This window comes from Dermacentor andersoni, chromosome 1 (assembly GCF_023375885.2).
Source record: "Dermacentor andersoni chromosome 1, qqDerAnde1_hic_scaffold, whole genome shotgun sequence".
Taxonomy (NCBI): Eukaryota; Metazoa; Arthropoda; class Arachnida; order Ixodida; family Ixodidae; genus Dermacentor; species Dermacentor andersoni.
Genome location: NC_092814.1, coordinates 193,377,821 through 193,390,029, shown reverse-complemented (window position 1 = coordinate 193,390,029; position 12,209 = coordinate 193,377,821). Strand labels below are relative to the sequence as shown.

Below are 12,209 nucleotides of genomic sequence, written 5' to 3'. Positions count from 1 at the left end.
TTCATTCCCTGGTGTTTGTTAGCTATTCGTCTTATGAGCCTGTTGGTTTGTCCAACGCATGCAACTAGTTTGTTTAGTGTAGTTGTGTTTTTCCCGTTGCTTTGAATGTGCATTCCCAGGATTCTCAAGGTTTGTACTTCTGGAACTTTTGTACCATCAACCCTAACATCCAATTGTGCCGGGGGATCGTTTTTCTTAGGTCTGTGTCTGATAACTAGGAGTTCGGATTTTTGTGGCGAGCACGTTAGCCCGACTCTCCTGGCGCATCCGGTCACTATATTCGCTCCCGTCTGTAGCGTGCTCTCAATATCACCTTCGCTTCCCCTGACTGTCCAGAGGGTGATGTCGTCTGCGTAGAGTGCCGAGGATAAGTTTGGTATGCCGGCAAGAAGCTTGGCCATGGGTATGAGGGTTATGTTGAACAGAAAGGGTGACAGCACTGACCCCTGCGGTGTGCCTTTGCTTCCTAATTGTAGTGTATCCGACTTGACGCTTCCGAATGTTATTTGAGCCGTTCTGTCGGTTAGAAAAGCCTTGATGTATGAGTATATTCTCTCCCCCACGTTTAAGTCGGAGAGGGCATTCATGATGGCATTGTGGGTGACATTACCAAAGGCTTTGGTGAGGTCCAGTGCCATTATTGCTTTAGTGTTGGTGTTATTCGGTGTGTTTATTACCTCTTCCGAAAGCCTGAGCATTATATCTTGCGTAGACAGGTTGGGCCGGAAGCCTATCATCGTGTGCGGAAAGAGATTGTGCTTGTCCATGTGGTCTTGTAATCTAGATAACGCCACGTGCTCCAATAGCTTCCCTAAGCATGATGTTAGGGATATGGGTCTGAGGTTGCTTAGTTCGAGTTCCTTGCCTGGCTTGGGTATGAGAGTTACATTGGCGTGTTTCCACGTCTCTGGCAGCCACCCATACTTCCAGCACTTGTTAAAGTACTCCGTGATCCCTTGAATAGAGTCCTTGTCTAGATTTCTTAGTATTTTGCAGTATTTTGTTCGTCACCCCATCTGCTCCTGGAGCGGAGGATGTTCTAAGTTTCTGCATGGCCGCCTTTACCTCTGCTACTGTTATGTTTTCGTCAAGTTCAGGGTTGGGGTTGCCGCTGTAGTTGGAAAGCGTCAGGTTTTTCGTTGTGCATAGGTATCGGTTTTGTAATTCCGTTATCATTTCATCGTCATTAAGTGGGCTTGCATGAATTATGCGTGCTACATCCTTCTGGTGAGCGGCTCTGCTGTTTTCTGGGTCTAAAAGATGTCTCAGAAGATGCCATGTGTCTGTGAGCCCCAATTTTCCGCTCATTTGATCACATGTTTGTCCCCATTGTTGTTTGACTAAGTTTTGAGAATGACTTTCGATTTCTCTTTCTAGTTTGGCTATTCTAATTCTAAGTTTTCTGTTGTGTTTTTGCTTCATCCACCTTTTTTGTAAGCTATTATGTGCCTGCCACATGTGTAATAATCTGCTATCAGCGGCTTTGTTTTCGGCTGCTATCTCTATCGTCTTAGTGGTGTGCTCTGCGTCTTTCAATAGTTTGTGAATCCATTCATTTAGGTTTTCAATCTTCTTGCCATCTGCGTTACCCTGTCTCCTTGCTCTGAATTTATCCCAGTCTACCACTCGTGTCACCCTTCTTCTTTCCTTCTTGAGCGTACTGCTGGGTATAGTGGTCTCTATATTGTAATGGTCGCTCCCTAGGTTTTCGTTCGTGTTGTGCCATTGTGCGTCTACTATGTTACCTAGGTCAATTACTCACAGGGGACCCCGATCATGAGAAGGAAATTTACAGAAAAATAAAAATGGGTTGGAGTGCATATGGCAGACATTATCAGATCCTGACTGGAAGCTTACCATTTTCATTAAAAATTTGGAGGACACTTAAACTTCACCTTTAAGAGTGGAACGCGATAGTGTTCAAGACCCCTTACTGCTTTTCATGCTTCCCTGCAACTGCAGCTTATGTTTACGTTTACCGGGAAACACTGGCTGCGAACACTATGCCCGAAGACGAGCTTTCTGCTAGAAACGCGGCCTCTTGCGTGGTTGATCTCTTATTATTGTTTCACACTTTTAATATTTCCGTTTGAGAAGAGCTAACACAAACGACATGGGCTGTCCGTGTTTTTTCCATTACATTTGTTTGTGGGCTGCCATTCTCAAAATTCCAAGGAATAACTTTGTAAAGAATGAAAGACATGGTATAAGCAACTTTGGTGGTAGAGAAATGGCTGGGTATGTGTGGTTTAGAATTTGGTTCGAAATTCTTTTTGACGAAGTGACGTCCAACGCTGGCACAGGACGCTGATGCCACCGCCGGATTTTCTGCGACACTGACTCCTTAACGCTGTCACATTAAAAGAACGGTGTACAATCAGTGCACTCTACCGGTGCTAACATATGGGGCAGAAACTTGGAGACTGACAAAGAAGCTCGAGAACAAGTAAAGGACCGCACAAAGAGCGATGGAACAAAGAATGTTAGGCGTAACATTAAGAGACGGGAAGAGAGTGGTGTGGATCAGAGAGCAAATGGGGATAGCTGATATTTTAATTGATATTAAGAGAAAGAAATGGAGCAGGGCAGGTCATGTAATGAACACGTTAGATAACTAGTGGACCATTAGGTTACAGAATGGGTGCTGAAAGAAGGGAAGCGCAGTCGAGGACGGCAGAAGACTAGGTGGGGTGATGAAATTAGGAAATTCGCAGGCGCAAGTTGGAATCTGTTGGTGCAGAACAGGATTAATTGGAGATCGCAGGGAGAAGCCTTCATCCTGCAGTGGACATAAAATAGGCTGATGATGATGATGACAATGCTTTGTGCAAACCCTGAGTGCCTTTGGAAAATTCCCTGAGTGACACCGAACCATGTTTTATGTCAAGACGGGCTGAAAACATGTCACCTGATGCTGTCACTCTCTAGTAAGCATACAAAAAAAAAAAAAAAAGAACGACTTAATCCAGTTTGAATACTAAGGAGTAGTGTTTATGTTATTCAAAAAGAGAATAGAAAGGAGGTGTTAGTAAAATGCACAGCAAATAAGATGTCTTCAAAAAAATTGCAAATCCAGTCAGACATCTTCAAATAAAAATAAAAAGGAGATGCATACAGAAGCAAATATTTTCGAATACATGTATGAGCTATTTCTATCAACTGATAGCTAGCTCAGTGGTATAAGGCCCGAACTTTGTCACAATTAAGATTCTCTCTCAAGAGCTTGTAAGTCAACCTCATCTGTCCTGACATACACTCAGCCCGCGCACGACGCCTCAGTGTTGTGTTTCACTGCTTTAAAGAGTTTATTTTGGTGTGGGTGATGGGCACCTGCATCCCGGCATCAGCCAACACTTTCTTTTTTGAGCTCAAGCTCCTTCAAAATGGCGGCAACACGCTTCCTTTCCCGTTCATTCCTCAATGCATAGGTTCTTTCTGTTCTTGTCCTCCTTCCGCCACTCCTTCGCCCCACGGACCATTTGAAGCATCTTCTTGGTCAGTTGCACAGTCCACGTCCGATTTTACATACTCCCTAGGGGCCGCGAAAACGTCCGAAAAATCGGCCAGTTGCAAAAAATAAATTCATGTCATTTACTGCCCTTAAGAGCTGAAACCGCCACAGGCACATTCGAAAACGCTCTGAAGGCCTGTAGGTACACGTATTAGGCATATCGGTGCTCATACTGTAACAGGAGATCCGGGATGCACACGTGTATAAGTGAGGAATACATATTGTGACCCGTGACAATTGCCCCTTCCGACGCTTGTAATGATTCACCGCAATACGTTTGCGTATGCTTCACCACGTAACATTCCTGTAATGAGGCGAAGCTGACTTTCAGGAACCGGTGTTATTTAACGCATCAGGTTTTCCGAGCTTCGAAGCCAATTGCGAGGACCACAACAGCGCAGTCTGTGCCATTGCTGACAGTAGCGAATTCTTTCAATGAAAAACATGGCACCCAACGGCAAGAAGCTTAATAGCTAACGTCGAAGCAGCTAGGTCTAGCGTTGGCGCAGTGGTGGCTACGGCTGCCAGCGGAACTGCGTGCGAGAGCGCCGGTTAGAGGCGGCGAGGTAATCAAAACGCCAGCGGTGGTGGCTTTGATTAATGCCGTTTCGGACCTGCGGTCACGGCAAAAAGTCCGGAAAATCGGATGGCGAAGGGTTCTTGCATCCGAAATTTCAGACGTTCCGATACATGGACTATATGGTGGGGTACCTGGTGGTGCCGCGAAGCCGTCCAAATTATCGGGAATCCGGTAAGTCGGTCGTTGACTGTACAGTGGAAACTCCTTCAGCCAACGACAGGGCGTCAAAGACGATTCATTACGATTCCTGTCTATTACTCAAGCCAGCATTACCGCGACTTTCGACCCTTTCAACAAAATTACCGCTAATTTTCCCTGATAGAGGCACAAATCCCCCGAGTGTTCGCCGAGTTTTTCCAGACTACTCAACATCCCAGAGAATTCCCGGTTTTCCGGTGGGTAGACACCCTGGCGCCTCTGTACATCCTTACTGCAAATGGCAAGTAGACCATTTCATTTAGTAGGAAAGGTGGCCTGACACAAGACATTTAAAATTAAACAATCATTATTACAACATAACTCTTTGAAGCTAATCTGACATTGAAGAAAGAAGCACACATTAAAAAGTTAAGAGGAACCTCCCTGAAGAGGAACTGTCCAAGATATGCATACCATTATATGGAAGTCGGCGTGGCACGGAATATGTGTTGTGCGTGGTAATGGTGTGTGGGGGGATTATGCTAATGTATGCATTATTTATGTATATATGCATGAGGGGTACGAGCAAAGAGATGCACATATTTATATTGGGAAACATGTACACTCCGCACCACGCTGACCGCCATATAATGCTGCACATATCTTTCTACAATTCCCCATTCAATGAGGTTCCACTTAATTTGTTAGCGCAATGCCTGGCGCACCATAACCGGCGTTTTAATGCCGTCATAGGCAGCGGAGGGAGTACAGCTGTGCGTGCCTGCGTAATTAATGCACGAGTGGTGCATCCTCTTCATGCGGTCACCTTTAGTCACTTTCCATCCCCACTGGTCAGGTGCTTACCAGGGCATCCCCTACTGCTTGCTATCTCCTATTTAGTATAGGCTTAGACATTTCTGGCCTAGGTTTAACACCTTTCTACGTATGGCATATGGGGAATGGTGATTGTGGACGGGCTCGTAGAATGTTGTGCACCGATGCGCCTATTGTTATCACGGACAATGGGTCATTTGTCACTGCACTCTGGATGGCAGCTATCAACTGTGCACCAATGGGCTTAAACGGTGCATTCTTGCCCTGTATTGGGAAAGGGGTTTTCTAGCTTCACATAATTTTTTGACCAACTCACCATACAATGCTACGCATAATTGAGGCAAATGAAGTTGACAGGAATAGCACTTAATGTTGAAGGCGTGCCCCCCCCCCCCCCCCCCCCATCATAGCCTTCCATCACATTCTCTAAACTCTGCAGACCTCCACAGGGTCCTTGCAAAAATTGTACAAAAAGGAGGGGGGGGGGAATACATAAGTTATTCAGGTACAATCAAAGCTTTAGTGGTGCACTGAGCAAGCATTTTTGTTTGTGCCAATATTCTTCAACAGTGCTGAAAGCTATGTGCAAATCTTAAAGCTTTGTCATGCTGCCTGGAGTACTAGATTTGCAGTTTATTAAATATGCACACACATCTTCAATTTTAACTGCAAAGAAAGAAATGGCTTGAAGCAGTAAGCATGGAGACTTACTGCTACAGTTCCACAATTCTCCTTTAAAAAAAAGCATTTCTGTATTTGTTGCAGCACTACTGCAAAATGAAAAAGTACAACTGAAATCTGTGATAATTGTAACAGGAAAAGTTTTGGATATCGTGCTGCACAATGAGAGTATGCAAGGTTGTAAGGGTTAGCCATTAAACAATTTCAAAATATGAGTTTAAAGTATGCTCGATTCAAAACTAGAACAGCTGAACAAGAATTATTACCAGAAGACGAAAATACCTCGGAACAAGCCAGCTCACTAAAGCGAATGAAATATACTTCAGAATTACTGCCGTGGTCGCTCGACCAAAATGCACATTTTGATTGAGTGGCCATGCCACCACACTCACTTCTGTCCAGTTTCCAGTGGAATTCCAACGAGCACACTGGCTGCTTCTCTCCAGCTTTGTTCTTGTACATAGATTTCAGCAAGGTGTTGTCGAATGCTTGCCACCTGCACAAAAAAGTAGCTTGAGGTGACTCAAAAAAATTTTTAAGGGTTAGTTTGCCTAGCAAAACATAAATGACCACTGTGATAAAACCAAGTGCAGCAATCCCACGCCTGTATTGCAAACATGCAGTCTAACACACTACTTTACAAGTGGCTCTTAGTTTAGGTAAAGCATACTTATACATAGCCACTCATATTCTATATTCACTAGTACCCATCGTTACATATATAAGAGTCAGGTATGCATGGCTTTTCATGCTGAACTACTGGCTCGTTCATGCTATTTCCCGCGGAGCTCACAGTTCAAAATTTTCTGCGTTTAATACCATGCTTGGATGCAGTACTTGCCTGTTTTGTCCAGGATAGATCAGAAGTATATCAGCTGCATCAATGATAGATGAAAAGCATACATTTTCACAGCAGTGGAACTACTGCACCAACAGAAACTGTTACTACAAAACAAGGAGTGCAGCATATTTCATCATACCAGTGACTGATGACACCACTGTTCCTTTCACCGAGATGACTGATTCAGTTCTGCATTGCCACAGATGACATACAGTTGCTATTTATTCAGTATGAAACAGAATAGTACTGTATCCAAGTGCAGCATTAAATAAAATACACCATGGCATGGAATGCGAGCAGAAATAAGTTGGTGGTTGAGCTGGAAGAGCTATGCATGCATGGCTCCCTTATTTATGCAACATTTAATCTTTTCAATAGTAATACTTAAAGAGAGTACACAAAGAGATCAGAGGAAAACACACAGCTTATTTAAGATGGCAGGCTTAAAACACTAGCCTATAACAAACTGCTTCACTGCTCAGTCTAAGTAATTTTATTACACAGCTGATACAATGCAGAGATTGTGTAGTCACACGCTATACTTTTCAACTGAAAAAAAAAAAGTAAACTGTGATGTTATTGCAAAATACATGAATATTGCACAACCTTTCACTGCACATTTTTTTAAAAGTCTACATTCTACAAAAAGCACGGAACTGAAATCTCTGGCCAACTTTTAGCCATGGCATCGATATAGGCTTTCACTTATTTTTCAGACTGATCAAGTTTCTGTGCAAACTTCACGGGCCAATTTTTTAAATACTTTTCCCTGTATTCAATCATTCTTTTTTATTTCATGAAGATCTACATTTACATGGTAATTTGACTATATAACTCAATAATCTTATTTAACGGCAAGAGTAAAAGTTTTTAGTCAAGTAAAAAGAATAGACTAAAAGCCTGCCCTGCTCAGCTGATCTCTCTCTCAGTCACTTCAGACAGCAAGCAGCATGATGAAATCTGGTTTCTGTAAATGGAATATACTGGGTCAGGAGAGCGTAAAATTTCTATTTCAATTATTTTTCTTTTTGCGCTTCATCAGTGTTCCCAGCAGCGTGCCGCCTATGTTATCACTAGGATCAGCTGGTCATGAGTGGTGGATGATAAATAGAACTGAGTGAAAGGGGGGTTGTTACACAATAATGGCTCTAAAGTGGTGCAACTAGCATAGAAAACCCCTTTGAAGGAGAATCCCGATCATGTGAGGGAAGTGATTCCTTTAAGTTTCTCAGTATCTGCTGTTGTGCGTAAGATTGTTAAACACTTTGCATAAGAACAGAGACGTAACTTTAGATGAGCAAAAAGCAGTTCATCGAAACTGAAACTAGATTTGGCAGCCCAAGAGAACTGTTTCTAGTGATGACATCTTGGTAAGTGTTCAACAACAGCAAATGTAAATCATTCTTGCATTGCACAATTCGTTTTTGTGGGAAAAAAATTTAACTGATAAGATCGCTTTATAAAGGTTACATTGCTGGCAAAACTTTTATGCTAGCAGATTAGTTGAACACAGAGGTTCACGGCAATAACAGTCCTCCACATTTTTGTTCAAAGACAGCTTCGCATGATGTTGGCACCTATGCTCCTGCTTCCATGTTGATGTCACAACTGGCAATAACACAGAAGCCAGTAGAAACTGTCCATTTGAGGGCATGGATTGGGAGTGTGCATTAAAATAGGCAGAAAAACTACACAATTCTCATTCACACTAATTCTGCATAAAGCGCCTAGCAGAACTTATAATAATGCCAATTTTTTTATGATCTGCATGCCTAAAAAGAGTCCTTTAAGCCCCTTTCACTGCCACTCCCTAAGTAACTTGGGCACCCACTCTTGCAGAACCCCTGCTTCGAACAACTAGTCATTTTGTGTTTTTAGCGTACTCCCTGCCTCTCCTGAAGCAACTTGTGCAAAAAAGAACATAGTGCATCCATTATGTCATCTACCTGAATACACAAAACTGTCAAAATTAATTTTAAATTAAAATTAATTTAAAGTTTAATTTTGGACAGGTGGTCGAGCATATATCTCGGTGCTCTATTTTGGCGGGCAGCCATGGCAAGTGACTGTGGCAGGTCTGGTCGCATGCTGACAGATGAAAAGTATTTATGTTAATGAATTCTGATTTTGAAGAAAATGACAATGGAGAACCAACTTCAATTTAGCATAAAATGTCCTCCCCCCAAAAAAGGAAAGAAAATAAAATAAAAGGACAAGTGGTGAGAAGCCATGACGAGCCAGTGTGCCAGTTCTGTCCGTACATTGACAGAAGAAGGAATTTATGAACGATAAAAAGCTGAGCAAATTAGTCTGGATTCACGATACTGCTGATATCTAGGCATGCATAGTTTGGATGGAAAAATGAGAAGGACAACACAAACAATGACTATCAACTGCAAAGTCGCACGACGGTCCCACTTTTCCACCACCGCGCGATCGTTCTGTTGATAGTAGATACTTTAGTTATCCTTCATATTCTTCTGGCGCCCGTGTCTTGCACTTCTCCGTATCCATAGCATGAAAGGAATTTATGAACTCGAATTCTGAATTGAAGACAGTGATGAGAAAAACCAGCCTCTAAATAGCATGAAACATCCACTGAATCCACATGCAAGAAAAACCAGCAGAGGCTGAAGAGCAATTGGAAAAGAAGTCCTGGCAGCCAAAAGGTTAATGAAACTTGGCGATAGAGATTGCGTATGTTCGTAGTTTTAATTCAATGTATATTAGGGGACTTGGTGATGGCTCAGTACCCATGAGAATGCAAGACTCGCTTATGGAACACTAAAGAGAAACATTAATATGAGTTACAGGTCGATTATAAAAAGTTACTTTTACTAAAAATGAACGTTCTGTGTACCAGTAAATGTAAAAGCAAATGACCTAGGTGATGCTACTTAGAAATTCCCACATCAGCTTCCCAACACGTTTCAATGTAAAGGGCATGATGGCGCTTTGGAGACAACTTTATGTCTCATTTAAGTCCTGATGATTCCATTTTGAATAGCATCATTCTGCTGCCTGCAAAAAATTAGGGTTATATAAAAAAAAGAAAACTCCATAATTATAACACATGGCCTTTTATTTGTATATACTGATAATTTGTATATGTATATGTATAACTTTTTATTAACATATGCTGTGCATGTTGGTCGAGTGCTGCCACCTGTGCAACAGAAAAAATTTCACTGACAGAATTCCACACAATCTTGTAACACTTCAAGCTGGTCACGAATTGCAGGTAAGAAAACACTTTCTTTATTGTTCCACAGAGGAGGCAACATAATACTATGACTAATATAGTCACCGCGTCCTGCCGGGTCATTTCTTAAAATTTCTGTATTCAACAAATGCAAGTCAGCACCAGCAGCTCTTATTTAAAAAAAGAAATAAAGGTGATACAGTATTGCCGATCACCTCTTAAACAAAATTTTATATACAGTTCCAAATATACTCCTATATTAAAAAATTTTATTATGGGGTTTACATGCCAAAACCATGATATTGTTACGTTGCAGAAGTCACCTATAAAGATATATTTACAATATTTACAAGAGAGACAACAATGCATAAACAAGATGGCTGTCAAGACAGATTCCACCTCTACACGTCAAACTGTCATCTGACTGGCCCCAACCACTCTTGGTTGCCCCGTAACATAACCCCCGCCTGTGAAGGCGCTGTCTCAGTACTAACTATGAGGGAGGTGAACTCGCGGCAAAGCAAGGCTTCAGCGGAGCAAGTCCAGCGGAACGATCTCATAATGCGACGCAACAATATCGAAGAAGCCAACAAACACTGACACCAAGGACAACATAGGGGAAATTACTTGTGCTTAATAAGTGAAATGAAGAAACGATATATTAATGGAAACAAAAGCAGATGAAAAACAACTTGCCATAGGTGGGGAATGATCCCACAACCTTCGCATTTTGCGTGCGATGCTCTACCAATTGAGCTACCGCGGCGTGTTTCCCCATCCACTTTCTTGGGTATCTATGTTTCCTAGTAGAACCCTGGGAGTGTCAGCCAGCGCCACCACTCATAGACCTTGGCGGGGGATGTGAGACATCCTTTCTGCTGCAGGCATCACGAGAATGTGACCTTTTTGGGGGAAGGCAACCGGTCAATAAACCCACACATGCTACCTGAAGGCATCAATGTTGCCAGATTCGAGATCCTCGTTATATAATAAATGAGAAAAAAGGGGGTTAACCAAGGGGCCCGATTTTTATTAGTCATACCATAAGAAGCCAACAAACACTGACACCAAGAACAACATAGGGGAAATTACTTGTGCTTAATAAGTGAAATAAAGAAACGATAAATTAATGGAAATGAAAGTGGATGAAAAAACAACTTGCCGCAGGTGGGGAACGATCCCACAACCTTCGCATTTCATGTGGGATGCTCTAACAATTGAGCACGCTACGTCACTCAGGGAGCGAGACTTTTCTGGCAAAACTGCTATTATGAGCACTAACCAACAAGTCCAAAGTATGTGAATAAGCTGCTTACTCGCTGCTAATGCTCCATTTGCGTTTTTCATAAGCAACACTTTTTAACTTGCAATGTAATGACAGAAAGTTGCTAACATTGTAAATATACTAGGATGTGAAAATCATTTTATAGTTATGGTGAAAACAGCTGCTCAGTATATGAAAAATATACAAGAAGTATTCGGTAGGTGACTTTAACTTTGACACTGATTCATATTAAATTCAGTCTAAGAGTTACTATATTCACAGACACCTACAATAGGGCAACATAAGTGTGACAAGAATTAATGAAAGAAGGCACACAACGACCATAGGTATGCTCGAGCGAGGGCCTGAACTGATAGAGAAAACTTTTGGAGTTTTACCACAGCATACAGAGCAATCTAGTTTCAATGATACCACATAAACAATAAATTACATCAGCCACGTTAGAAACATTGTTGCTATTAACTCTATAAAACTGCATTAACTGCATATAAGCAATTACCATCACATATTCAATATGATTCAATACTGGTTTCGAGTATGGTGTCCTTAGAGTAAATTTTATCTCATATCAAATAAAAGATTGAAATTCTCCTCAACGAACCTTGCTCGTACTGACTAGGATTTGTGTAGGCACACTAAGTGGCACTCCACATATTGGTGGACAGTGTCATACAGTACGAAGAACTGCCATTAGTGCGCATGAAGTGACTACAGGTGCGATACACTGCTTGTGAAGCCCTATAAGGCAGAGCCAAGCACAAATTTCAGACCTCATTAGCTTGCTTGATGCCTAGTACAGTAGTTTCCATAGCTGCGTCTATCTGAATGCTAATACAAAGTGGATTTATATGTGTTTAGTTTCCCCTACATGGTTTTTTCAATGCTAAGATATAGGTATGTGCACTATTTTCACGGAATGAACCATGTCAGTTTAGGCCTAACCAATATGCACTTTACCCCCCCCCCCCCCATTTTCAGTTGTTGTTGTATTGGGGTAGTTTTCGCTGCTATGGTTAGACCAGAGTTTATGCCACCTTTAGCAACTAGATGCATACCGGCGTGACATTGCGCTCTCAGGTAACTGTACTTATTGGGGGTGCTACTAGAAAATTTCCCTGCTGCGTTTCATTCCATGAA

At 42.1% G+C, this 12,209-nt stretch overlaps 1 protein-coding gene and 1 non-coding gene across 2 annotated transcripts in view; both read right to left on the bottom strand.

Moving 5' to 3' along the window:
• The window catches only part of CSN4 (COP9 signalosome subunit 4), a 49,652-nt gene that overhangs the window by 33,299 nt on the left and 4,144 nt on the right, over positions 1-12,209 (bottom strand). The window contains exon 5 of the mRNA XM_050194863.2: positions 6,137-6,240. Coding sequence (XP_050050820.1) covers positions 6,137-6,240 — 104 coding nt within the window. The remainder of the gene's footprint in view (positions 1-6,136; positions 6,241-12,209) is intronic.
• TRNAL-CAA (transfer RNA leucine (anticodon CAA)) lies at positions 10,481-10,553 on the bottom strand. The gene has a single exon. It is a non-coding gene; the product is annotated as a tRNA-Leu (tRNA).